General features: G+C 38.1%; 1 protein-coding gene across 9 annotated transcripts in view; it reads right to left on the bottom strand.

Annotated features, from left to right (window-relative positions):
* diaph2 (diaphanous-related formin 2) overlaps positions 1–26944 on the bottom strand; it is a 491250-nt gene that overhangs the window by 50263 nt on the left and 414043 nt on the right. For all 9 annotated transcript variants that reach the window (XM_015351699.2, XM_015351694.2, XM_069193808.1 and 6 more), the window contains 2 exons: positions 26153–26317; positions 14049–14184 (listed from right to left, as the gene is read on the bottom strand). In XM_015351699.2, coding sequence (XP_015207185.1) covers positions 14049–14184; positions 26153–26317 — 301 coding nt within the window. The remainder of the gene's footprint in view (positions 1–14048; positions 14185–26152; positions 26318–26944) is intronic.

The raw sequence follows: 26944 nt of genomic DNA, 5'->3' as shown, positions 1-26944 counted from the left end.
TCAATCCAAAACATTAAAATAAAATAAAAATAAAGATATTAAATGTAATGCATATTGCCAAGGTCTAAAAAATGTACCTCATTAATTCTTTTAGTTGGTCTCTTATTATTCCTTAGGCACTTCCCAAGGGCTAAACTGAAATCAAAGTGGCTGTGCTGTGTACATACTGTATTTAAAAGTAACCCAGATTAAATCAAACTTAATTAGCCTTGCCGTTTAATGGCATGTAGTTGTGTTTATATATTGTGATGTGCAGTTCTATGATGATACTGAATTTGATTAACCTTCCCTGCTGCCAAATAAAAATTACATATTCCTTCTCCCATGTGACAATGGTGCGAGACAGTTCACGTCCAACTATAAACTGACTCCAAATCCCAACAGAAGCAAGGAGAGCACTTTATTTCTGATGCACACTTTCTTTCTGCAATCCAAATGACACTACAGTATAGTTGAAATGCAGTGTGCTGACTATTTTTTAACTACCCATACTTTCATATCTCACTTGTGTATTTACTATTTTAATTCACACATGTGGTGCAATGCACTTTTAGACAGCTGTCTTTCTTTCTCCCTGGGTTTCTAGTCATCACAGGGGGCAACTGACACTTTGATCAATTTGTCCTACTTCTGGCTTAACTGTAGCACAATTCATCATCCATAATGACCAAGCCTCAGGAACTAGGTAAGTTCAGAGGGAGCATCTCAGATACAGAGCAGCTTAATTACTGAAGAGGATGCTCACTCATTGCCACTATACTACTGTGCTAGAACAGGCTTTAATTTGGACCATGTAGTGTTTTTGTTCGACAAAGCAACAAGGTGAGTCAAGTGAAATGGTCACAGTGTTCTCCTGGAAAGTGTTTATATATTTGAAAAACCTCCAAATGAAGTATACATACAAACACGGAGAAGATGCATTGACTTTAACCTAAACTGTATTAATAGGTAACCGATTATATTGAATTATTGAATTATTTTTGTATTGACTAAAACAAATCTTTGGGCTTTACCAATAGATGAACTGTTTTTGCTGTGCAGATGCCGCCATCTAGAATGTGCGAGGTGTCACTTGGTATATTGCGATAGGTACTGCATCATGGCTTTTTTACTTTTTCAAATAATCTGCAGCAGGACTGTGCTACTCTGTAAAACTCCCAGGTGGCACAGTAAATCCTTAAAGCACCGTAGCTGTGTGTGGTTGTCAGATGAATTGGTACTGTATAACCCATGAACTGCTAGGCGATTCTACAACTGCAGTACATTTTAAAATAGCAGTCTATTTGTTCCCCCAAATTTTTTAGTTTATGATAACAGTTTCTGATACAGTATATAGAAAAAGAACTAGATGCAGCTTTAAGGGAAAACAAAGTTGTGTTATTTGCTACTATCACAAATGAAAATAGTAGTTCTTAATTACGTTAAAAATACAGCACATAATTTACAAATGTGTTTGGGTCACTAAAAAACAGCCCATAAGCACTTAAGTCCATTGACCGATTTTTCTTTTGAGGTCATCTAAAAGGAATGTAGCTTAATCATCTATTAAATATGAACTCACAAAAACACATTATGTTACTACCCTTTTCTCACGAAAGTCACATTTAACATGAAATTTTTAATCAATCAGAGCAAATCAGATGATAATCCTTTTTGGCAATAAAAAACATCTTAATAGATGTAATTAAAATACTATTTTAGACATATACATGAGAGCAACATTCCTGACAACAGTAATAATTGATTTAAAATTAATTAATATAATTGATTTTAAAAATAAAGGTACCTTTGAACTTAATTAATAATTTTCTGCTTATTAAAAATAAAGCTATATAAATACATTGAATTTTATATTTATACATTAATATTCTTAATAATGTGAAATGTGAATATTTTTAATTTATTTTGATTTTCAGCTACTTAAATTCCCCTTTACTGACATGATCCCATATTAAGTGGATTTAAAGAAGTAGGCTTCCAGTACATAAATGTTACAGTACTTTACCATACGTAGTGGTCTAATACGAGAGCTCTGTTCATGGCATTTAATTCCCCTTTTCAGGAAGAAAACTGTACAGCCATGATACTGTACATTTTAAAACAGTAGCTAGGCTAGATATTTTCTATCTTTATATACTGTAACATATATAATGTTATATTTTTAAGAAATATGATCATTAGACTAAAAAAACAATACTGTTGCAGTAAAAGCTAATGCAACACACGTGCCACCTATCTGTTTTCTGTGACCAGTGAAGGGCTGGATTCAGTATGCAGGAGCAGACTAGTATACAACAGTTTGTTTTCCACTAACACCAGTTTTGATGCACATTCTAGATAGCTGCTTCTGTAACTCAAACTAAGCCACTCAAGTTTACATCTTCCCTTTATGACACCTTTGCCTGTGTCCCTTTGAGCAGTACAAAACATGCATTAATTGTTATGTCTCGGTCTGTGGGAAACATAGATTAGATGTATGTGAATTGCAAAGAGGTAACCTTTGTTTCTTAATGTTTCTGATTTTTTTCAGAAAGACAATTACATGCACCGGAAATTGCCTCCCAGATGAGTTAGGTAGGGTTGAGACCTGCAAAATCTTCTGAACCTCATGCAATATTACATCTTCACAAGCTGCAACTAACAGCCCTTAGCTTATTAATGACTTCATTATGCAGTAAAGAACAATTCTTTATTTTACACCTAAAGGCTTTCCTTTGGTGAGAAAGTGTCTGCAGAGCCTCCTTCACTGTGAACCTTTGCGCCTGTTACTCTGATCTTCGCATCGGGGCCTGTATCATGTAGCACTTCTTGCTGGTGCCCTGGGCTGCTGAATGCACCAATAAGCTCTGGAGTCTGACTCCTTTCCTCATTCGTGTTATAGTATATTGACGTGTGCTCTGTCACATTTTTAATTAAGGGATAACAAGTACAGCTATCTTACGGATTTGTGAATTCGCACTAGAGATTAGCTTCAAGACAAGGTAATTGGCAGCAGGTAGGTGCTTATTACAGTATGTGTAGCACAAGAGTATCTGCATTGGAGAAGAGAGTCAAGGGCTGTGATTTCTGTGTAAGAAAAGATGGATGTCAATTTGAAAGAAATACAGAATTTTCCTCTGCAATATCCAGCCATCCACAAGCAGACGTTGAAAGGAGAAAGGTGTTTGCAGTTTTTTAGATATTTGACTTTGTCAGTCTGACAACAAGTAATTCAAACATCAGTCAAACATCCACATAAGTACAAGTGCACACAGAATGTGCTTATCAACAATGCATCTACTAAATATCTGGCAACATTTATATTGATGTCTAAGTATTTATAACTGAACTGCAAGGTAGAGCCACACTTTTGAATAACTCAAGAATACAATTTGAATTGTGAATTTTGTAACCAATGAAGTAGCTAATAAACCAACAGGAACATGGACAAAATGAATAAAAAAGTTATACGTATTATAAAATTATTATTCTTGACCTCTGACTTACATAACAATACCATTGAAATATACTTTTTAACTCAAAAGTAAAACATATTCAGGGTAACATCTAAATAGCACAGACGCACTTTTGTGCTAAGCGAGTATAGAGACAGATAAACTTTGACTTTAATGCTGCATTGGTGCCACTTAAAATGAAAAGGTACCTACTGCAGCTGACAAGCTGGATTTGGCTAAAGCTCTTGTGAACGGAGCAGGGTTTAATGATAACCTTCAGGGATTGGTTTAAGTGCAACAGCTCTCATCTCTGTGACCTATTACTTCAGGTCCGTGTGCAGCAGAAACTATCCCCAGGACCTGAGAGGTAAGGAACTGATATCAGTCTTCTTCAGCCACACCAGTCTCACAGACCTTCAGAGCTATCTCTCCACCTCGTAATCCTCTCGCACACCAGACCTCGCCAACTCCGAGAGATGAGAGGGTCAGATAACTGTTGTTTCTGTCTGACCATGAATATTTCTCAGGCAGGTAAATCCACTGCTGTCCCATGGACCTCGCCCTTTGGCTCACTGATGTCAGGTTACATACCAAGGGCACGGACAAGACTCTATTGATCCAACGCTGTTAAAATATTTATTAATCTGTCAAACTTTTAGTCTGTTCATGCATTTAACTATCATGTTCAGTGGTGCATATGGCAAACTTTTCAACTGCTTCTGCTTTTCAACTCCATCTGTCTACCTATCCATTCGTGCAACAATCTGATAAAGACATTATTCGCTCAAGTCAACAAAAGGTAAATATTGTCCACATATCAGTCCACATCCCTGTCAACACACATCTGCAGACTGCACTGCATTCTCCATGCCTAGGAGAAGCTGTGAGAATGTACCGAGCTGCGTTGCCACTGGTAATATAGGTGCTGTTCTATTCTTTTTGAGCAGCACACTCATTTGCAAAGATTTATTTTGTGAAAAACAGCTGGTAATATATCTGAATCTACCCTGCTTTAGTAATTACAAGTACAAATAGCAGATCCATTTGCTTTACCTGTAATCTAGAAATCAGGTTATCTATCTTTAGGGGTTCTGCTCAGTTTGGCTCACTGCAGACAGGGGCATACGAGTGTCCTAGGGGCAAACTGAGTCTATTCATATTTTATGAAATTCCTGATGAATTAAAAACTCACCAGAGAAGAGCAAAGCTACATCCTATCGATATTCATCACTTTGTTTTTCTGTTAAAAACTGAAGCAATGGCATTGTTATAATTACGTGGCAGCGTCAACACTGTTCTGTGCATAAATTCAATTTGCTAGCTGTCATCTCTTTCAAATGTGGGAAAAAAAACAGAATCGATTAAGATCACAATTCCAGATGGTTCACACAATACCAGCCACAGTAAAATCAGACAATTCTAATCCACAGTCATTCTGGTTTTGTTTTATAGTTGTTTTTGTTTTGCTAAATTGTAAGCAAATGTAATACACTTTAATAACTTTGTGAGAATAAGGCTGAATTGAAAAAGCCCACACCATTTTAAATGTGTTTCTAATCTCAAGTCAAACGATAAGGGAATCCAGAGGTTCTGTGATGCAGCTTACATACAAAAGGGCCAACCTAAATAATGAACTATAAGCAGACATTATTTTCCAGTTCTAATAATGAATGCAATCATTCTTTTCTGATATTTTTTACTGATATTTATTCCGTAAAAATACATACATCAAAGGAGCTTATTTATTGCAGTGCTTCCCCACTGCAATCTCACTACCACAGATCCTCCACTTTAATTGGCTCTTTAATGAGATTTAATAAGAGCTTTCAGCCCCTGTACTTGATGAGCTGAAACAACTCTGAAGGGGTGCCGCAGAGATTGCACACCCAGCCCCCGCCCCCCACTATGCGACCACATCAACAACATGCTGAAGAAAAAAAGAAAAGCAACATTGAAAAAATTGTACTGGCTGGGTTTTGGTTGTTGTTTTCTGAACATACTTCATCCCATCTGTTATGCCATTGAAAGTCACCTGTACAATTAACTCAGCACATGCTCTGTGAATACAAACCTATGCGGAGGCATGTTTTACAGCAATGGGTAGAGCCTGCAAGGTTATGATGCTACCTCCTGCTTAAGGGGGGCGTGTCCTCTGGCACAAAGGGTGCCCTGCTTTCTGCAGCATTCAGAGCCCAGTGTGGACCTGGGAGGAGGCAGCGAGGGTGATTCCCAGCCACGCTGAGGTGTTATTTCTGTGCATTCCTCCACAAGCTGACCCTGTTTACAGACACTTCACAAGCAGCCGCTGCATCAGATCAAAGGCAGGCACTAGGCAAGCCGCGGTCAAATGAGATCAAGCCAATGCGAAGAGAAGGCTAAACTGTCCACCCTAATGTGAGACTCCTCAAGGGAGGTTGGTCCGCGATGAACAGGTTGCTCTTTCAAAAGAAAAGGAATTCTTTGAATTCTTTTTTTCATTTATTCGTCTTAACACTCTTTGCCCGAGTTGCAAATCATTACAAAATAATGTTGTAATCTGTGAGAACAGCAGAGGGATGATTTCACAACTGTGGCTAGATCCTGTGGCAATCGAATCACGGATGTTTCCTTAATGCACAGCGACCCCGAGGGTGTGAGGGTGCCTGGTCCCGGATTCAAGTGAGTGGAGGGGAGAGCTGTCTCAGTCACTGACAGAGGCCCTGGACTACAGGGGTGGGGGGATCCTCTATGAAACAGCATGATAAAGAAAGAGGAGCAGCCAAGCCCAGCCACACTTTATGAAACCATAGTCCCAGCCATGCCCTACACAGCTGCATCACACTGACTGCCATAAAAAAACAAAGAGATAAAAAAAGAGGATCTCCATCTGGACAGCTGCTGCAGGGCTGCGATGACGGCAGCTGGAACACCTGCAGAGCTGTGATAAAGCAAACCCGTGCTTTCACACCCCTGCCTCTCATGCCTTACTCGCCCCGGGACAGAGCAGGACGAAGCCTGCCTCAGAAATAACCCCGGCCACCTGTGTCACGGAGAACAGGGACAGGCCAGGAGCAGGAAGGACAGGTCTGAAAGACTGCTGAGAGGGTTGGGGATCTAAAGCAAGCAAGCAGAGAGAAGCTGGGAGCTCGGAGGGAAAGTAATAGTGGCGGGTGAGGTCTGGAGCTGTCTCATGTTCAGTGGAAAGTGGCAGCATGTTGCTGGGGGTAGGAGGGCAGTTATAAGGACGTGAGTAGAATGCAGAGACAGAAAAATTCAGGTGAATGTAGAAAGATGTAAATATGGGCAAGGGTGAGAGGTGGAGGACATCTGACAGACGCATTACCACCATGTAGCCTATGTCAACATTTCTGCCTCATTACCACTGATTTAGTCATTTTACTCTTCTCTGTGTCATCTACTGTGTAGTGGGGTCTGCTGACGGTAAACAGCTCCTTTGCCTCACACAGGTGGGTTCCCTCCCATGGAATACATAACAGAAATCCCCCCAAAAATAATTTGGACGCTGTTATCTAACTGACTCGCTATCTACTGTAGCTTCCATTACCTCTCTTTCCCTCCTAATTACTCCTCTGCCAATCCATTCCTTCTCTATTGCAGTCTCACTGTCCTGTCTTGTCTAGAGGTGCTTCTGCACAAATCAGGACAACATGATAATTAATAATAATGACCGCCAAACTCTAACACAGCAGAGAAAACCGCGAAGGCGATGGGTGTTTGATGTTCTTTAGAGTAAGTGTAATTGAATTTGACTGATTGCTGGGAAGCAACTTAAGATGTGTAGAAATGGTTCAAATAGAGACCACCCACAGATATTCGAGTTCTATAACGAAATTTAAAGCCAATTTTGTTTTCAAAGAGGGAGGAAAACCTGAATTAAAATATAGAAATGTAAAATTTCTCAGGGGTATCGTCTCATTTCTGTCTGTGACCTGAGGGAGAGACCGCCGCTTTAAGTTAAACAGGCTTAAAGTGATTATAGCTTTTAGTACTGGTCTAATTAGCTTTTTTTCTATAAAAATATTAATCCAAAAACATAAAAAAGTTTCTTATTTAAGTGATTATTTCATATTTTTTGAAGAAAACTCCAAGGGAAAAATCCCTTAAGTGATATTAATTTGTAATGAAATAATTATCATAGAATAATCAAAAGGCTCTCAGTTCTGCAGATTCTACTTCTGTAGGCATGTAAGAACAGGGCATAAAAATAAAATAACTGCAAAAACATACACTGAAACCAGCTAAGATTTGTTACTTGCGGTATTAAAATTAATTCTAAAACTAGTGCTAAGAAATACAGAACTATTTTTTTTGTCAGAGTGTAACTTTTTCCTTGAGGACAACTCTAATCACATATACTGTAACATCTAAAAAGGTATCATGATCTTCAGGAAGATGACAGTCTGCCTGTCAGTTAATATATTGCTATCAAGTATGCCATTATTTATTAGACTAGATGTACTACAGTAGATAAGCCCCTTGCCCTTGTTGCTGTCTTTCAAGGTAATGACTGAAATTCACGCTGCATGGTGCAGCCTGTGGATTTGTGTCTGGATCTGCTCATGCTTCAGATTCCTGTGGCTCTGGAGTGTAATGTGGTATAATTCAAAACCAAAAGCTGGTTTCTGACAGCAACAAATTACATCTGATCTTACTGCAATTGCAAAATTTCAGAAAATGCAGATACAGTAAAGGAGGATTTTTTTAGGTGGTTTTGTTTAGAAGTGAAAAATACGGGCAACTGATATTTTTAACCGACAAATGTTCTCAAAATTAAGTACCATTAACCTTATTACAATGTGATTGTTTCCCAAGTAAAATCTTTTTTATTGGAAATTAAAATGACCTTTAACAGACGAACAGAAAGACTGGAAAGTCTAGCAAGACTTCTTGTTCCACGGCAGGATTTTCTGCACTTTTTCTAACTCAAAATTAAAAGTGGGTATTTTTTTCCCCAACATAATACAGAAAAGAAAAAAGCAAGTAATCTTTCCCCTTGTGCACCACAGTTTCTTGGCATTTCCTCCCAAATTATTCACAGATACTTTTAGAAAACAAGAAGCCAGTTTGGCTCTGGAGGAACAAACTCTGAAAACTGTTCTCTATGTTATGTATTATTCAAGTAATGACATGATAAACTAGTTAATTGCTTACTAATTAAGTACTTTAGTTCCAAATATGTAATGACTGGTGTGGCTCCTCACTCTGCTGCTCACATAATGGATTGGGCTTCCCTGAGGCGGTCTTCTATTTGACTTGGAGCTACAGTACATTCATTTCCAGCTGTGGAACATCTTGTGAGAATCTGACCTTTCCACTGTCAGCTCCCTGTCACTCCTTTAGTGCTGTTACTTTATAATCACCTGGCATATATGCAGCACCCTGCACACAGCCATGTCTTCAAGCACTGTCACTTACTGGTACTAATTCATATTTACTGAACTGATATCCTTTTCTGAGAACTCAATGCATTTTTAAAAGACACCAATTAACTAGGACTGACAATTTCATAAGATTTGCATTAGATGACTATAGAGTAGCTCTGCTCTAGTGTAAATCAAAAGATAACGGTGCTGTGAATCCTAGGAGGAGGAATCTTTCACCTGTTCACATTCTTTCACAGTGCTTTGTCACTAGAGTATTGGGAAGACAGAAAGACAGATAAAACAGATGCATGAGCTGACACAAATAAAGTCCACGTATAGACAGTAAGCATTTACACACAAACAGCACTGGTGCTACTGAATGGAGCTGAACATCTCACTTACAAGAAAGGGTTCTTAGTTGAACAAATACAATACACAGAGAGACCAGGAATGAACCAGATGAATCTGCAATTGATTTTCTCTGTAATCTGAGAGCCTACCTTTCAGAAAATAAAATAGGAATGATTCTATAACCTTTTTCAAGGGCTTCAAGCCCATCAATATAACCTAAGCTCTGTTTTGTCTTTTCTCTTTTTTCTTTCCTTTTCAAAGTAAAAAATAGGCTTTACATCTGCTGGTTACTGTGGCAGTTATGTCTAATACAATAAGCCAGCCTCTAGCACTGACCACTGGTATTCTCCTTCTCCAGCCAAACTGAAGCACCAGCTCACAGCATCTGTCTGAGTCACTGACACCCCTCCAGAACACACACGCAGGCACACAAGTACGCACACACACATTCCCTCGGTTATACTCTTTTATAATGTACAGAGTCCCAGCTGAATCAAAACCTTCACTCAGATTTATTCAATTATTTAGACTGGGTTTTATTCTGGGGGGTGAAAAGCAACTCTCAAAGCAGCCCCATCTGTGACAATGGTGAAGATTCCAACCCATCTACCATAGTCAGCTCACTTAAATTGCTGCCAAGTTTCTGTTTGTCTTTTTTTGTTATGTCATGGCATCTAAACTTCAGAAATTAAACACACAAATAAAAGTTTCATCTTGAAGAACAAAACTGTGCTCTTATATTTGCTTTTCACCTCATTGGTATTGTATGACTTTAACCCAGGAGCAGAGAAGCCTCAATGACGTCTTACATGGTCAGTTTCATGGTCACTGGGGGGTGACCAGGGGGTGTTGTCAATGGACACACACTGACCTCAGCAATGCCAGCATGAAGTCTGCCATCACCCGTGATACATGGCACAGTGATACCAGCTGCCAGGACCCACTGCTCCCTAAGGATCAGCCAGAAGCCAGCCCAGTCACTCCTGAACAACCTCTCACACTCCTCTACACACACAGAGCACGCTGTCTATGACATAATGTAATATCTTGCAGCATAATAGATATCCTGCTGTGATGAAACATCTTGTTCTATTAGAGACAGAAGGATTACGTGGATTAAGGCTATTTTACAGTATTTCCCATTTACTTTCAGTGGGTAAAGCAATTTGGAGAATGTTGAACATCTGGTCAGTCCGAGAGAATATGGAAATCCACTTAGAGCAAATTAAAACAAATGGGGAACAGAGTAATGACTTCATAAGCAATTTCCCCTATTAGTATTGCTAATACTTCACTACAAAAACAGATTCTGCCTGTGTGCTCACAGTTCATCTGTCAAAAAGGAATAAAATATTGATGTCAACCTGAAGATGTTAATTCAAAACTTTGGTTTTCATAACCTTTTCTTATTTGATTCAATTGAATTGTTCAAAAATGTAATTGTTTTATTTTTGTTGGTGATGGTCATGACTCCTGACCACCACAACACAAACCTCTTTAAAAATCAGAATGAATAAAATCATGAAAAATTAATTTGATTGTTAATCATTTGCTTATGAAGAGGATTAGCTTCCAATTTACAAAATGAATGAAAATCCATTTCATTATATAAATTGCCCCTTAAAATGAATTAAATGCAACTAAAAAAACAAAATGCTCAGCAATAAAGTGATTATTTCCATTCATTTGTTTACCTTCCAGGTCTGTCTCGGAAAATGAGCTCCAAAGGCCTAATTTCTTTCAAAATTTCTCACTTTGTCCACAGTATCCTAGATTTTCTTCTTGATTTACTGTATTTGTAACTAATATTTACAAGAAGAAACACAGTACACTTCAGATTTAAAAGAGAAACGATTTAAATATATAGTAATTAGCTTCTTTATCCTGAGTTTGCTGATGTTAATTAATGTTGCTGTTTATTTCTAATTTATAACTGTTTTTTACTGTAAAGGTATAGTGAGGAATAGAGTAATTTAACAAATGCTCACCAACAATAAGTAAAATAATAGATAATTACATACATGCTTAGAACACATTTATTAATATCAACAATAAATGTGTATGGCTTGTTTATAGTGAAAACTACTTAGACATATTTTAATATGGTAATACCCTTAAATGCCTTGTCTTTAAGAGTTGAAGAGTATCTTAAATTGTTGAGCTACAGCCCATTACTGTGTACATTTAAATTTCAACACACATTAATTATGTTTAAGTTACTCACACTCTTTGATAATGCAGGTATAAAAGCCAGAATGCTTTTTTAAGAATAGGCCTATAATTTAACTGGTGACCAGTGCTGACCTTGCCAAGCATCCTTACAGATAGGTATAAAACTAAAAGAAATCTTTCAAACCAAATCCTAAGAAATGGTTGTTTAGCAGCAAAGTCTTCTCTACTTCTTCTAACTCTAAACAAAATCTAATCATTTCCAGATCAAAATCTTTACACTTTAATTTTTTTTCTCAGTTACATGAGGCACTCATTTTGCTCAGGAAAATGCTTCTTAATGGACCCTGTGCAATTGATTTGCAGAGCAACACACCACTATTCCCTGCTCAATACACTATGTTCAAACAGAAGACACCTAGAAAGGTTATGAAGGGGTCAGAGATGAGTTAAGAAGATGCAAGAAATTTATAACATTTCATTGCCCTTGGCATATGAGTTTAAAATACTGTAATGTTTTATTTATATAACACTTCTTTTGGAGCTTGTAGACACTAAAGATCAAAATCTGTACAAACTAAAATATTAATATACAAGATCTTTTGCTATGTGGTTAGACACAGATTGTTCAATGTGCTTTCCAGTGTTGCAAACCCGGCACCATTAAAAAGAGGTCACTGCGCGACTCTGCGCTTCTTCAGTCTCAAAGTTTACAACACATTGAAAGAAGCTCGTACTGTATACTAGGAATTCACATTCCAGAAATGCCCTCGGTACTCTGCAGTTCTTTTGTTGTGTGACATTTGAAACCAGCTGGCTGTCAAACAGGGTCTTTCACATGACTTTACAGACTGCTGCTATCAATAAGTTTCTTGAAGAATGAAAGTTGCAATTTTAGTGGATTTACAGAAGGTCTTCCAAATCTCTTCTAACCTACTAATGAACAATGTCTCCCATTCTGGGAATATGGGGAGTACAAGTTCCCTGCAGCATAATAATGTAAGCTATTTTATTTTTTGCACAGCTATTAGAACTGGACAACAGATTCCCATGAGGGATAGTTCAAGACTTAAACAGAGCACTAACTCACTTAGTTTGCTTTAGTTATTGGGAGAGCATGAAAAAACATGTGCCATCAAATAGAAACTTGAAAGCATCACAAGGAAAATCCCTGGGTAAAGGATATACAGTACATGTATAAAGTTATTTGCTCCTTTTTAAAATCAAAAGTCTATATCGCTTTCATTTAGATCTCTGCTTTTCTACTTTCCTGGGAAGGGCGGGGAACAATTCAGCTCAGCTGTGTGGTTTAATGACCACACAACAGTATTAGGTGTCCAGCTCCCTCTATATTACACATTATTAAATCAACTAGAAACAACTAAATGAGCAACAGCTAGCAGAGCTGAATGAAAATATGCAAGTGTAGACCCTACACATACAATAGAATTAAAAACAATACTATTTTATTCACAAAATTAAAGTGGGTCATTTATAGCACACAGATATATGGTGAGTACCATCATTACAGGTTACTGAAGTTAGAGTTTACTGAAGAAAAAAAAACAAGTGATCTAATTCAAATCTTCTATGACTCTTCACATCATAGTTGAAACGTGAAGGAAAATATATTGCTATTATATTGAAAATGTTATTTTAAAATCCTGTGTTTTCAAGCCAGCATGAAATGCAATGCTGGAGTGCAATGTCAATAGGCCAAATGCATCTGTGTCACTTAGAACTTAAACTACGGAAAGTAGGAAGAAAAACCACATTTCCTTAGACTAATCCTCTACCTGACAGCCTATTATCTGCCTGCCCTACAAATGCAGTGAACCTGAATCCCATAGAAGCTCAACATCTTTACAAGTGACCTACATCTTCAACGGCACTTGAGGGTGTCTGTCTGCTAGTTACCCACCAGAGCCGAAGTGCTCACAGCTGAGTGAAAGGATCCCCATGGTACATTTTAAGATAAATGATGTTTCTAAGATAGATATTTCTGTATAATTTAGAGGGGAAATAACAATAATAATAAATGAAAGAAACCAGAATCCCAGAATAACTGCATAACAAACTGGTCACAACTGCCTTTGATGGGAACAAAAAAATGCATGTGCACAAAATATTTTAAAAATCAACTTGTACCCTAAGGCTTATCTATAAAACTATCATATTCATAGTTCTAACAATACAATATAGCATTAGAAATGTATATATACGGTATAATCAATTTAATTTATATAGTGATTTTCATTACAGAGCATATTGTATGAAGGGGGACCTACTGTACTTGACTGACCACTAAATGTGCAGAATCCACTGGGGAGATGCAGCCATTCTGCTCCAGCAGACCCACTGCACAGCGAGTCAGAAGGGGGAGCGAGAGACTGTGTCACCAGGAGAACCAAGAGTAACTCTAAGGAATTTAGGGTTTACACCCACACTCTTCTGAACAGTGTCATGGGATCTTTAGTGTGGGAGTAGTCGTTATCCTCAGTTTAAAGTCTTGTCTGAAGGCCTGTCTGCCTGGGTAAAATGCGGGTTAATATTTGCTTCCTTAGTAGCAAACAGAGGAAATCAATACAACCTTTTGTACTTTTGTACTGTATGTAACATGCTAAATCACCTCCAGCCAGCTCCAATTAGTCTGGAAGCGCAGCCTGTAACATTATTCAGCACTTTCCCCGGCACCCTAAAGCTCCGAGGCAGCAGCTCGCCAGCATGTTACCTTTGTTCATGTCAATCAGCTGCTTCTTCTTCTGCTGTCGCTCCAGCTTCTCCCGCTCAGCTTTCTCCTTTGCCAGCTTCGCCCTCTTGATCTTCTCCTCCATCTCCCTCTTCTTGTGGTTGTCTTTCACAGCATCCTGCACAGGAGACACAGGCACACAGGTTAGGACTGGAGCTCACAGAGCAGCCCTCCAGCATCGACAGCCAGCTGTAGAGCTTGACAAGGGTTTGGAACTTCATAACTGAGGGAATCCTCAGCCAATATCATTCTGGAAGCACAGCACTGGCTGGTAAGAACAGCAGAAGCACAAAATGTGATTAAAAAGCCTAAACAAAACCAGCGTTCACACTTTTGAAAACCAAAACAAAGGAAACTCTCATAAGGAATATGGATATAGTTCTATTCCACAGATTTTCAAAACTGTATTTTTTTTTTCAATTAATACCTAAGTGATCCACTTTTATTTTCTATTGATCCTATTAAGAACCATTAGGTAATAAAGAAGAAAACAAAACAAATGCTGCAGCTCTTCTGAGGTCACAGAGAACTGTGTGGTTACACAAACTCAGGCAGCAGGACACCAGGATTTATTTACAGAACACCTCTGGATATTCTTCACTGTGACTAGGGCAGGCTCATATACAGTATAAGTTATCCTTTGATTTGGTTTTCTGGATTACTTGCTGGAACCTGTACCTCATCCCACTCTCTGCCTCCCTCCAGCACTACAAGGGCGGGGGGGGGGGAATGGAACTTGTTATTGATTGCATAGTGTAATGTCTTGTAAGAAACATAACACGTCAGTTCATAGCTTGCTATGAAACACTTTACACAGAGCACCAAACACAGGAACATACTCCCTTCTTCTCTCACTCACACATATTTCCCCACCACAGAGATCTTTGGGATATGCATTCTTGATCAGTTGACAGAAAGCCGACTCTCTGCTGTGTGTTTAAAAGATATTCTGAAGCCACACTGTACATCTAACAGTCGTCAATCTTGGACATCAAAGACAATAAGGACACACTGGCTTGCATTCAGAGGAAGACAGTGAAGCTAATCTGAAAAGGCACAGCTTCCTCTTCTCCAGGAACATCAGGTTTCAGGTAGGTAGGTTGCCTTGATCTCGGTCAGATGTGTAACAGATTTGACTGACAAACCAAAGTGTATAGAACCCAGTATACCATTGATAAAATCAAGAGACACGGGCCATGTTATAATTTTCTCATGTTGTGTTAAAACCAGTTTCATGAATAATTTTCAAAGCCAATGAGGCATTCACCCTTTCCAATAAAAAATCAGCACTCAAAATGTCTACAGTCAATATCTGAGTGAAGTGCAAAGAGAAGGTGTGTGGATCTGTGTCCTTAGAGAACGTGGGAAAGATGTCCATCACATACTGTATGTGATACAACGGCAATGGAAATTGATTTAAATCCTTCCAGATTGGATAATAACAACACAAATGGTGTCCAGGATAACAGTGGTGAACAAGAAGAGTGACCTGTTGCTTTTTTTTCCTTTTCAAATAACAACAGGGAATCAGGGACTTTGAGAGTGCAACACTAGGTGAAGTCTCATTAATGGGCTTAACACAAATGACACAGACACAACAGGCTGCACTGTGAAGCCTGAGCACTGGGCTCCTGAAAATATCTCCTAACTCAAGGCTCCTGGTGTATGTTTGTCATGACTCGGCTGCGGTTTTGCATATCAGCTGGACTTGGTGGGGGGTCAAACACCGGCTGGGAAGGTTATCCAGCTTCTGTGCTCCGATATCATGAGAGTCACCACCCAGACCCTGCCTGAGTCTCCCCAGGCCTGCTGCATGTGTCATGTTTCACATTAAGACAGAGGGATTACAGGGGTTGTATCTGTAAGGCAATAAAAAAAAACACTTCATACTAAATAAAAGCCTTGCTGGCTCCAAGTCCAGTGACAAGAGCACTCGCTGTCACAGTCTCCTTGTGAAATGACAAGGGCAGAGAGTTTCAATCTGCTATTGGACAAGGATTCATTTTATTTTTCCATTGCTTTAGTTGTCCCAAACATGTAATTGACAGGCATGAATTAAGTCACTCACTGTTACTGATTTACTGCAAATTACTCCAAATCAAACTTGCTTCTTGCCATGGAAGTGAAGGCAAAAATTAAGCCAACATATATTAATCAGAATAACGTCATAATTATCTGCATTTGGGCTTCAGCATAACATTCATTGGATTCAAAAGCATTTCCTTTAGTGGACCTGAAAAGGTTAATTTCATTTGGATCCCAGCATAAAGTGCATAATTATCTTAATCATTAAGCATCAATAATTATTAATACTCATTTCAAACACATATTTAATCACATAATTTTCACTTTGTTTTAGTCTCCTTTGTTGCATAAGAGAACGTTTATCATTTAACACATAAAGAGGATTGGTTATTATTATATTATTGCTATTACCTTCTTAAATAAAGAAGCAGCTGCTTAGGTTTTTCATCAGAAATAGGAGTGGGCATTCATTTCATTTTTATTTTGATAAAACTCAGTTTCCTAAATGACATTTTCTAACGTACAGAATGTTGATTAAATCAAACTACTCAAAAGAGATTTATTTATTGTATTTACTCTGAAAAAAACATGGAACTGAAAATTACAGAAAACCTGGTTTGTCCAGAAATGGTATTGTGCTCTAAAATGTCTTGGGCATCGTTGGGTAGCTAAATGAATGGGTCAAGAATAAAGACTTGAATGCAAATCAACATACTGTAGAGTACTGTCTTTCTAGAAGATATCATTTAGTCAAAATGGTGCACACAGGAGGCAAGAATATTAAGCTGGCATGCGTGTAGTTCTGTTAACAAGTTATGATATAGAATTGGTAACATTAGGAACAGCAATAATTATAAATGCAAATACATTAGAACTGTCAAGGTAAACCTGCTACAGAATGGAAGGAGGAGAATCAGCAGAATCAGCAGAAACTAGACAAGAACAATATGCAGAAAGCACAGTCAAAAAGCAGACCCCAGAAAAAATGCTTCATCAAAGTACTAGGTAATTAAGTGCTCATACCTAAATGCCAGGAGTCTTAGGAAGAAAATAAAGTAGGCAAAAGCTCCTGCATTACCATGTGATTATGATGCAACTGGAAACCTGGCTACTGCCAGAGAATAGCAGTGACAAATACAACATTAGTGGATCCACAGAATTCCAAAGAGATGGGAAAGGCAGTTGAGGGGAGATGTAGCACCACTATACATCAAAATGAGCATACAGGCACAGGAGCCCAACCTACAATACATGAATCAAGGGGCAGACTCAAACATTCAAAAAGCAAAATATTTTGGGAGTATTTTACAGATCTCCAAAATTCCAAAATCAATTACAATTTGAGGAAAGCAGATTACAGACAACACAGAAAGGGGTTTAGAGATGTATAATTGGAAAAACATGGATGCTGTATAAATGGTAACATTTTAGAGCTTTTATGCTTGAAAAGGAGCACAGATTCATCCCTAGAATAAATATGTGCAAGGAAAGAAAAGCTAATAGCACAAAGGTTTTAATAAACCAATAAAGAAAAAAAGGAGAAAGAAAGCAATTTAGAAAATGATAAAAAAAATTAACAGATCCAGTTCAAATCATTACAATAAATTTCATGCACAACTCACTGTATATGTATATACTGTACATAAAGTACAGGTTATGAGACATGTTAAAGGAAAGACAGCAGCATTGGGTGAAGTGTCTCTGACATAATAAATGCTAATAAATCTGACAATATCATTGTTTCCTTCCTCTTTCTCCATCACACCTGGAGAAGTCTCAACAGCTGAAAGGTTGAGGGTCTTATTTCCACTCGGTGCAGAATTAACCTTTACATATTCCTATGCATGCTGACACAATTACCCAGTCAGAATTGTTACTGTATGGTAGATTTATATTTTTTTCAGCTACTTAAATCTAAGCTAAAATGCATGTGAACAACTCTACTATTTTAGCTTCCTCACACTGGCTCCCTATGGATTTCAGAATAAAATTTAAAACACCACAGCTCACCTTTAAGAGTTTGAACAGTTTGGCTTCTGACTACATCAGAGAGGTGCTAACTCCCTGTACAGCTACACATCATTTGTACTCTTCAGATTCTGGCCTTATTTCAGATCCCGATACGAGGTTCCAAACACTGGGCGACAGTGCTATTCTGTTCTTTTGTTCCAGGACTGTGGAATAATCTCCCAGCTCATATTAAATTTTGCAATTAAAGTATTATGTGTATTAATGTGTTTCTAATGTTTTTATTTGATTTTATCGCGTACTGCTTTTAGATGCGATAGGAAAGGGGTAATGTAAAATAAATTTTATGAATCTGTTTTACAGTATATAAAAATGTATTATACTATTTTCCTATTATTATTATAAATTCTGGTAAAGTTAGTTAACTGGTCACATTTGCATATGAAACAAGAAAGTAGAAGCTTTTCAAATTGAGTTAATTTGAAAACTGGGCAAAATCTGGAAAACAATATTTTTAGTATATATTAATTAAATTAATATTTAATATATTATTCACACATAGAAAAACAAGCTATAAAACACATGTAGTACTAGAATGAACAAAGTCTTTGTTGTTTATGTTCACACATCATTTACATCTTCTCAAGAATGTGGGAAAGCAACATAAAACAGTATTAAAATACACAATTATAAATATAGAATTCAATTCAAGAGATTTCACACACAATGCACTGGTAAGACTTAATTCAGAATATTGTGCACAGTTGCGGTTGCACACTGCAAAAAAAGAAACATCTGTAGTGAAATTATTACAGAGAAGAACAACCAGGTAATTCACCAGTCCTTCTTTGAGAGGCAAAATGTAATGCACTTTTTTAGTAAAAAAGACTAAATGGGAACATGCTTCAAGAATTCATAATCCTCAAAAGCATGAACAAAAAAAGTCGGTCTAGTTTACATCCAGGCATGATCATTTTTTTATGTGCTGGCTGAATTAACCTAATTGCAACTCTAGAAAAACCAACCATCATGTTGGCCTCTGAAAGGACTCTTGCCTTCCTTGTGTACAGGAGTTCACCACTTCAAAGTAATACTGGGATAATAATCTGGGCCCTGCAGCAAGTTTATCAATAACAAAGAAGTAGCTGAAAAGTAGCAAAAACAGTAATCTCTTACATTTCACAGGAAGTCCTTGTGGTGACAGCAGCAGACACTAATCGATATGTTAAGGCAAATTAGACCAGATAATTGCATTTGCACACTAAATAATCCAAAGTCATTAGGAAAGCTGATTACACGAAAACCTTAGCTTAAAACATGCAGACGTTCCTTTTAATTAGAAGTGTTTAAATGGCTTGTTTAGAAACAGGCTGAAGAAATTGGAGATAGCCTTCCTTCATGGAAAATAGAAAGCAGGGTTTCAGTAACCATAAACAAAACTCCAGGGACTCTGGAATAGGCATTGTTTAAGCCTCTATGTCTACAGCTGAATTAAGGATGAGTAGATTGCAATCATCCATGAACACAGTGGTACAACAGTGCTGCAATTAATTATGTCCTGCATTAACCCTTCTAAGTGCTGACTGGAATTAATGGAACACTTTTTTGAAAACACTTAACAGTCTACAACAGGAGCTCACTAGGTATGACAATAATAACGATAATATAGATATTGAACTACAGTGTAGTATTTCAAGATAAAAAAAATACTCCTAATTTAACTTTACTCCCCACCAACAGGCCTATGTGTAGGATGAGACCAATTTTACTGCTTCTAGTTATTATTGTTATTATTATCAGGATTAGCGGCAGCAGCTTAACTTGCACTGTGCCATGAAAGGTGTTACATAAAATAAAGGTTAAATGTGTTTATATAAATAAATGATGTAGAAATGAAATTCTGAAATGGCTGAGATTACAACATTACGTTGTTTTTTTAAGCTGCAAGAAAAAAAGCATTAAAAACCCAAGAGAGTGGTGTGGACGCCCCTGAGGAAAGTGTACACCGCTGTCTCATTGACGGGAAATCGAAACTCAGCTCCTGTGTGCAGTGCGTGTTCCGGGATTTCACTTTTAACTCAATTCATTGGCATTTGTGCAGGCAAGACTTGCTTTGCCGAAAATGAGGGAGGTACAGTAAGAAAAAAAGTAAGTTGGGATCCCTGACATACAGTATATCTCTATTCCCTCTCCTCCACACAGCCTGCAGCCTGTGTCCAGTGTCTTAAAGAATAGCATCCAGCTCCAGTGTTGTGAATGTGGCTCTTGTGTAGCAAGACTGGGGCCAAGCTCAAGGAGAAATGAAAGGACTTTGTGCAAAACTGTCTCTTAATAGCTACACTCCCGCTGCAGAACGACAGTGTTTCATTTAGGGGTTGTTATGCGCTCATCATTGTGTTGACAGCCCTGGGTTAGAAGACACTTTAATTTGTCACCTTCTCCAGTTCAGAATGGTAATTATGTGAAATGCTAGGCTACTGAAATTACATGCCTGTAACGTTTACAACTTTCCTGAATCGAGGCACTATATTCATAGGAATTAATGTATATGTATTACACTCCAGCATAAATACAGAATAAAATGTCCTTTGCTAAGCACTCTTTCTGGTCTTCCACTGCTTGTACACAACTGTGAAAACGTTTCACGTAGTGCACCTTTGGAGTCACAAGTGTTACACGCAAGGGGGAACACATCACATTTCAGTAGGCCCAGTAAATTATCTTTCTTCACAAGTCTCACTAGGAATGCACCGGACGCTTCAATTTAAAGGAATTTGGATTATTTATAAACATTGTTTACTGCTCCTCTGACCCTACACTTGTCCCTTGATTTTTTTATCCGTTACATCTTAAAATCAGTATTGCAGCTCATAGTCCTCATGAACAAATCAGATTACACTTCAGTAAACTTTTTTTAATGGCTCATGGGATGCGACTATTAAATGTATTTCTAATTTGCATCCAATTCTTTTATTCCTATTACTATTTTGTGATCTGATACTATTAGAAAAAGAAGGAACTGTAAGCCCTTACTTTATACTTTTTACCTACCATCCGTGAGAAACTGCTATCTCTTTAAAACCCTGTGTAGCATGGCTCTGCTCCTTAGTCTCTCCTGGCTTTATTAGTCATATTAGAAGCACACTCAATTAATGAGCCTGATTGTTAGCTCACTGCCCAGCTGCTCCACTTTGATAACTCGTTAATACAGTATATGGATAGTTTTATCCTCCTCATACTTTAATAATCATAGAATTATTATATGTATTGAAACGCCTATTGGAATATAAAGAAACACAAAAATTAAACTGGATACAATCTTCTCTGTCGTTTATAGCCAAAAAGAGAGAACCTCATACACCATAGCAATACAATCCATATACTGTACGTATATGTAAGTGGTCCTTATGTGAAAGAGCCAGAGAGATGTAAAAATTAAATCTTCAGTCAAGCAGCTGCCCTGTACTCGAGTTTATAGAGACTTTTATATAAATGAATTCAGCCTCTCTTTGAGGAAAACCACTTTATTATGCAGAACAACTTAGTTAAATCATCCATCCATCAATCCATTTCCTGTAACTATTTTATTCATACAGGGTGATGGTGATCTGGATCCCCACTCAGCAGGCTGAGGGAGCAAGGCAGGGCCACCCTGGACTGGACTCCAGTCGATCACAAGGTGCACACACACCCGGGGGGGTCAACTAGAGACATTGTGCCTTTGGGCAGTGGGAGCACGCGGGAGCACCAGCTCATGGACGAGAAGAGAACATGCAAGCTCCAGACTGGTAGACTGGAAATCAAATAAGCTTAACCACCCTCTACAAATAGAGGGACCTAGAGAAGCCCTACAGCACTGGAATGTGTGACCAACCAGAGATCCAACCACAGACTCTGTGTCCCCAGGTGTGGCGGAAATAGACTGGTGAAATATTTTATCCCCTCACTCTCAAACAATGCAAAATATATCTTTTTTTATCTGCTGTAAGACTTTTGTACTGCATTATTTGTTGATGGGGGCTGTCTGTTTTTGTTGGACTCTATTGTAAAACAAATTTCCCCCAGGGGATAATAAAGTCTGAACTGAATTGGAATCAGAGATATGAGGCAGCAGCACTAATCCCACCCTTGTTTAAATCTCAACCAGTTCATCGTTTTACATTTAAGGGACACATGCAAAACTTCATTGAGAATACCTGGACCATTCAGGGAAATCTCATTTTTAAAAACCTAAAAATTCATTTTTTCCTTCTATGTCTTAAAGATACTATACATGACTATGTAAGCAGACTTCCTGGGGGAAAAAGTTTCATGAAGCCTCTATTATTAATATGCATTTCTTAATAGCAGACTACAGGAGTGTTACAGCATCCATCAATGGTTATGGTTGGATCAGCACTTCAGAAGATGCAGCTTAAATGAATGACTGGGGTGTGAATGCTGGACGAATGTGCATGAGACAGATCCTCAATACAGCTGTCACTGGCACAGTGCACGGACAAGAATGAGAATGAAAGAGTTCAATTATCTGAAACGTCTTGAGCAAGACCCATCAGCATCTTGGTCTTCGGGTTTCAGGAAAAAAAACCCAACATCAATTCCTGCCAATTGGAAAGGCTGTTTTAAAGGCCGGGCTTGACTGAGCCTGGACCAAAATCTTTCAGATAACAATTAAACAGAAGTGACATTTGATCACAATCTAGCAGACACCAAAGGTGATTTAAAAGCAGTGAACTACAACATCAAAGCCAACCCCCTCCTAGATAGACCTCTTTTTACACTCTCCTGCGCCTCACAAGTGTCTCTCCAATACTTGAAGATAATGCAAGAATAAGGCAGTTATAAAGGGGTTTTGTCTTGAGAGAATTATATTATGGACAATCGTTGCAGGAGGTAAGATTTAGAAAAATGGAAAACAGAGCGTTTACTCCAATCCAGTCTCAGAACATGATTCCTCTGTTCATGTTTTAAAAGAGCACGGAAAGTGTTCCTTCTTATGCTTCAGCAGCTGATACAATCAAGGTCGTGGCTTTACCCTGTTAAATAAACTGGGAAAAGCAGCCGTTTGGAATGTCTTTCCTGTTGTTTCCAAACTGTGAACAGCGTAGCGTATATTAATATATTATATTATATGAGTTCTTGGTACTGTAGCATGCAATGTACTTTGATCAGGAGAATGAAAGTTAGTTGCAGATACTGAATCACATGAAGGGGGAGAAGAGGGGGGAGATGCAGTCAAGGGGACCTTGCCATTCACATTAATGGGTTTTGAAGACTTTGAGCGTACCCTCTGGACAAGGTGTCATATTTCTGACACTTTTCACTTTTTAGTTAAGGAAAGGAAAGTGAAAGACAGGAAAAAATCACAACGTGTAAACGAATATTTAAGAGCCTCCCTCTTGACTACAGTGGTCTCCCCTCTTCAATCTCATTCCCATTTACCGTTTCTCTTCTATTTATTATTTCTGCTCCAGATTCTGCATCTTACAGCCTTTGCATGTATTAAACTTGTGCAGCATGAAAACTGGAAGGTGGCATCCTCACATTTGAGGAAGTACACACTTCACAGCAAAAGAAAATTACCAACAAAAATAAGTTAGCATCTTGCATATAATACGAATATTCACAGATTTTGCCTTTTTTAATTTTTTATATTCAAACACTCCTTTCTGTCATGCATCTTACACCTTCATGTTGAAATAAGGTCTATTGATGGCTCTAAAACGTCTTCTGTACTCCAAGTCTATTATATGTCCACCACATACTATACAGTAACATAGTAATGAGATTCCACAGAGCATACAAGGACTTTCTTTGTTAGTGCAGAACTCAAAAACACAACATACAAATATGATCAGGAGCACAGCATGTGTATGTCTTACAGTAATCTAAGCTCATTATCTGTCCTTTACTCAGTATCTGCCAAGGTTGTTTTCCATATTATGAAAAAATAAGTTCATTCCTGTCTCTCCATCCTCCATCATTTTTAGATTTCAGGATGGAAGGAGTTTATCTTAAACAGGGGCCCCACTACTGTCCTATGCTGTATACACTAGAGGATCTACCGTACCTCCTTCTCTGTTGCACAACCAAACCGTGTTTTATTCCTGCATGCTCATCATCCTGCCAGTGATGCAGTAAGGCCAGACAAAATCAGAGATGTATTCGCTACATTGTCCCAAACTGGTGAACTAAGGCAGAGTATTCAAGCATTCCAGTGGAGTGGAATTCAGGAAATAGTTATTATCCAGAAGAATTGCCACCATTACTTCCGAAAGCAAGTAAATTATACATGTAATAAAACAGTGCTCAAAACTATTTAAAATGCAAATGATCACCATTACGAATATGGCTTTACATTCAGAAAAGAGAAGCACTGTCTTACTTTATTGAAATATTTATAACTTTTAAATTTGCTCAACTCTGACCTGCACACTGTGTTTGGTTACATATTGCATCAACTGAAAGATTTTATATATATATTCATATATCTAGACATATAGAAAAGATTGTAAAAAATATATACAGAAATGTTATATGTTATAAAATGCAGAAATGTTAAAATGGGAAACATAAATTAACCTGTGCCAAATTTTAGCACTGCTGGTACATCTATTACTATACCTAGCGATATTAGTAAAAGCACTCTGTATTATTATATTCCTCATCCCTCTGCGATATGTATATTAAAAAAAGGAAACATATTGTGAAAAAGTCTAAGAACACAGAAAAAACTGGAAACATGAATAAAAGTCTTTTAAAATGGAAAGAAGACTCTCCTCATGGTGAGCTGCCTGATCCCTATTCCTGCGTGTCATTTTTTTATTGATGTCACCATTAACCTAAAGCAGGGACATGACCTTTCTGTTATCCCCCCTCTTCTCCCAAGCGATCAAGGAACTTATTATGCGTCTTTTATCGTCTCCTCAGATCTGCCCTTGGAAGTTCTTGGATCAACGCTGTAAACTTCCAAGCTCAAAAGCAGCAGGTCTGCCGGACGGCAGGTTGTAATTTTACATGCAAGGATGGGCCTTTCCCCTGACAGATCTAGAGCTGTCTACAGCTGTCAATCTCAGCCTGTTTCCTAGCCTCTGGTTTGCAGCTACAGGACCTGAGACACAAAACCATATCGTAGGACTAACCAGGTTTCTTAAGGTGACCAGGCTGATGAGGGTAAGAAATGGTAGTATTTTATAATGAGGAGGCACACTGCACTGGCATGTGGTGCAAAGCATGGCATTTGACATGGAATCCCTGAGCTTGTCACTAAATCCATCCTGAATGGTCCTAGATAAATTCACGTATTTAACTTAGTGAAAACTCACACTGTTCAATCAGCTCTCCCTGACTAAAAACATCATAAATTAGGGGATGTTGGTTGGTTGGTTGGTTGGTTGGTTAGCACAAGTAATTTGGCTCATGACACTTCTTAGACCTTGAGATCATAATTTCAGCAGCTAACTTAGATGACTGTCATAAATCCAAGTGACACAGGCTATCACTGGTGACTTCAATGTACAGTATAAAACAGAATGATGCACTCCATGCATATTTGTCCAATGTTATTTTGACATGACACAGGATCTTGTCTGGGATGACAGTACATTTATTATCACATTTATAGGTGCTTATCAAGAGATCCTTAACCTCTCAGCACCTTCACCCAGAATGACAGGAAATCATTCATCTCAAGGGCAATAAAATATCTCATAGCTCAAAAGCCTAAATGTCATGGAAAACAAAATAAAATTAATGTTTTAATAAATGCAAATTAAAGTACAACTGAACACCTATTACACATTCATAACACATCTTCTGTCTAAAATCTCTGTAATGTCTATACACCTTTATCAAAGTTTATGACTCCCAGACCAGAGGGTTAACGGAGGAACTGCAGAATCAAGATGGAGTTACCTGTTTAACGCACTTACCTATGTACGTCCACTGCTTCCAACAAAAACTGCATCCATACAGAAAGATAAAAACAGCACGCATGCTCCCAAAGACAGAAAACATCCCTCCTCTGCTATGCCACAAAACCAGTTTTAAAAAAGTTAATTTCCCAAAGGTGAAAGATTTAAACCAGAGCTCACCTGATAGAGGTTGCGGAAGTTGGCGAGATCACCAAAGAAGTCTTCGATGCTGATGGCGTGGGGGTCAAAGGCAAAGTAGCTGCCCAGGCTCTCGTACAGCTTCTGCATGTTCTTGTGCATGATGGAGAGCTTCTCGTACTGCTCCCGTGAATGTTTGGCAAAGCCGTGAGGAGGTGGTTAAGGAAAGCCGGCTATGTAAATCCATACTCACCAATGGAACTGATGATCTAAATAATTAAAAACCCAAAAAAACATTTCACTTTTGTTAAGTTTCCTTGTGCATTGCAAGAGAAAATAAAGCCTCTTTAAATTTCAGATACCAAACTCCAAAAACCCTATTCACACCATTTCAATAAACAGAGTGGTATCTAGAGGGATGGCTGATTGCTGTCATTGTTCCTTTGTTTCTCACAAAATGGGAAAGCCCAGCCAACATTCCTTTAATCTACAGTGTAGATTAACAGTTTTCTCATGACAAATCACTGCTGCCACCTCCAGTGTATCCAGTATGGACCAACTGTTTTGATGTAAAACAGAGAGGAGTACTCTGCTACATTCGATTTGTGACAAATACAAGAAGTGAAATTCACCATTTTCTTTTTCATTGGTGACCACTGTGTAACATTAAACTTGAACAAATAAGAGATAGGAACGGTATAAGAAATTCCTTCAAATTGCTAACCCTAATATACACAATGGATCTTCCTGCTATTTAATTGTCCAGATTTCATTTCCCCAGTTTAAGTTATCCAACTAAAGTCTGAATTCCCCAAAGCAGTAAATTTCACAAAA

Source organism: Lepisosteus oculatus, chromosome 8 (genome assembly GCF_040954835.1).
Source record: "Lepisosteus oculatus isolate fLepOcu1 chromosome 8, fLepOcu1.hap2, whole genome shotgun sequence".
NCBI lineage: Eukaryota > Metazoa > Chordata > Actinopteri > Semionotiformes > Lepisosteidae > Lepisosteus > Lepisosteus oculatus.
Note: the sequence above shows the minus strand (reverse complement) of the source record. Positions and strands in the feature narration are given on the sequence as shown.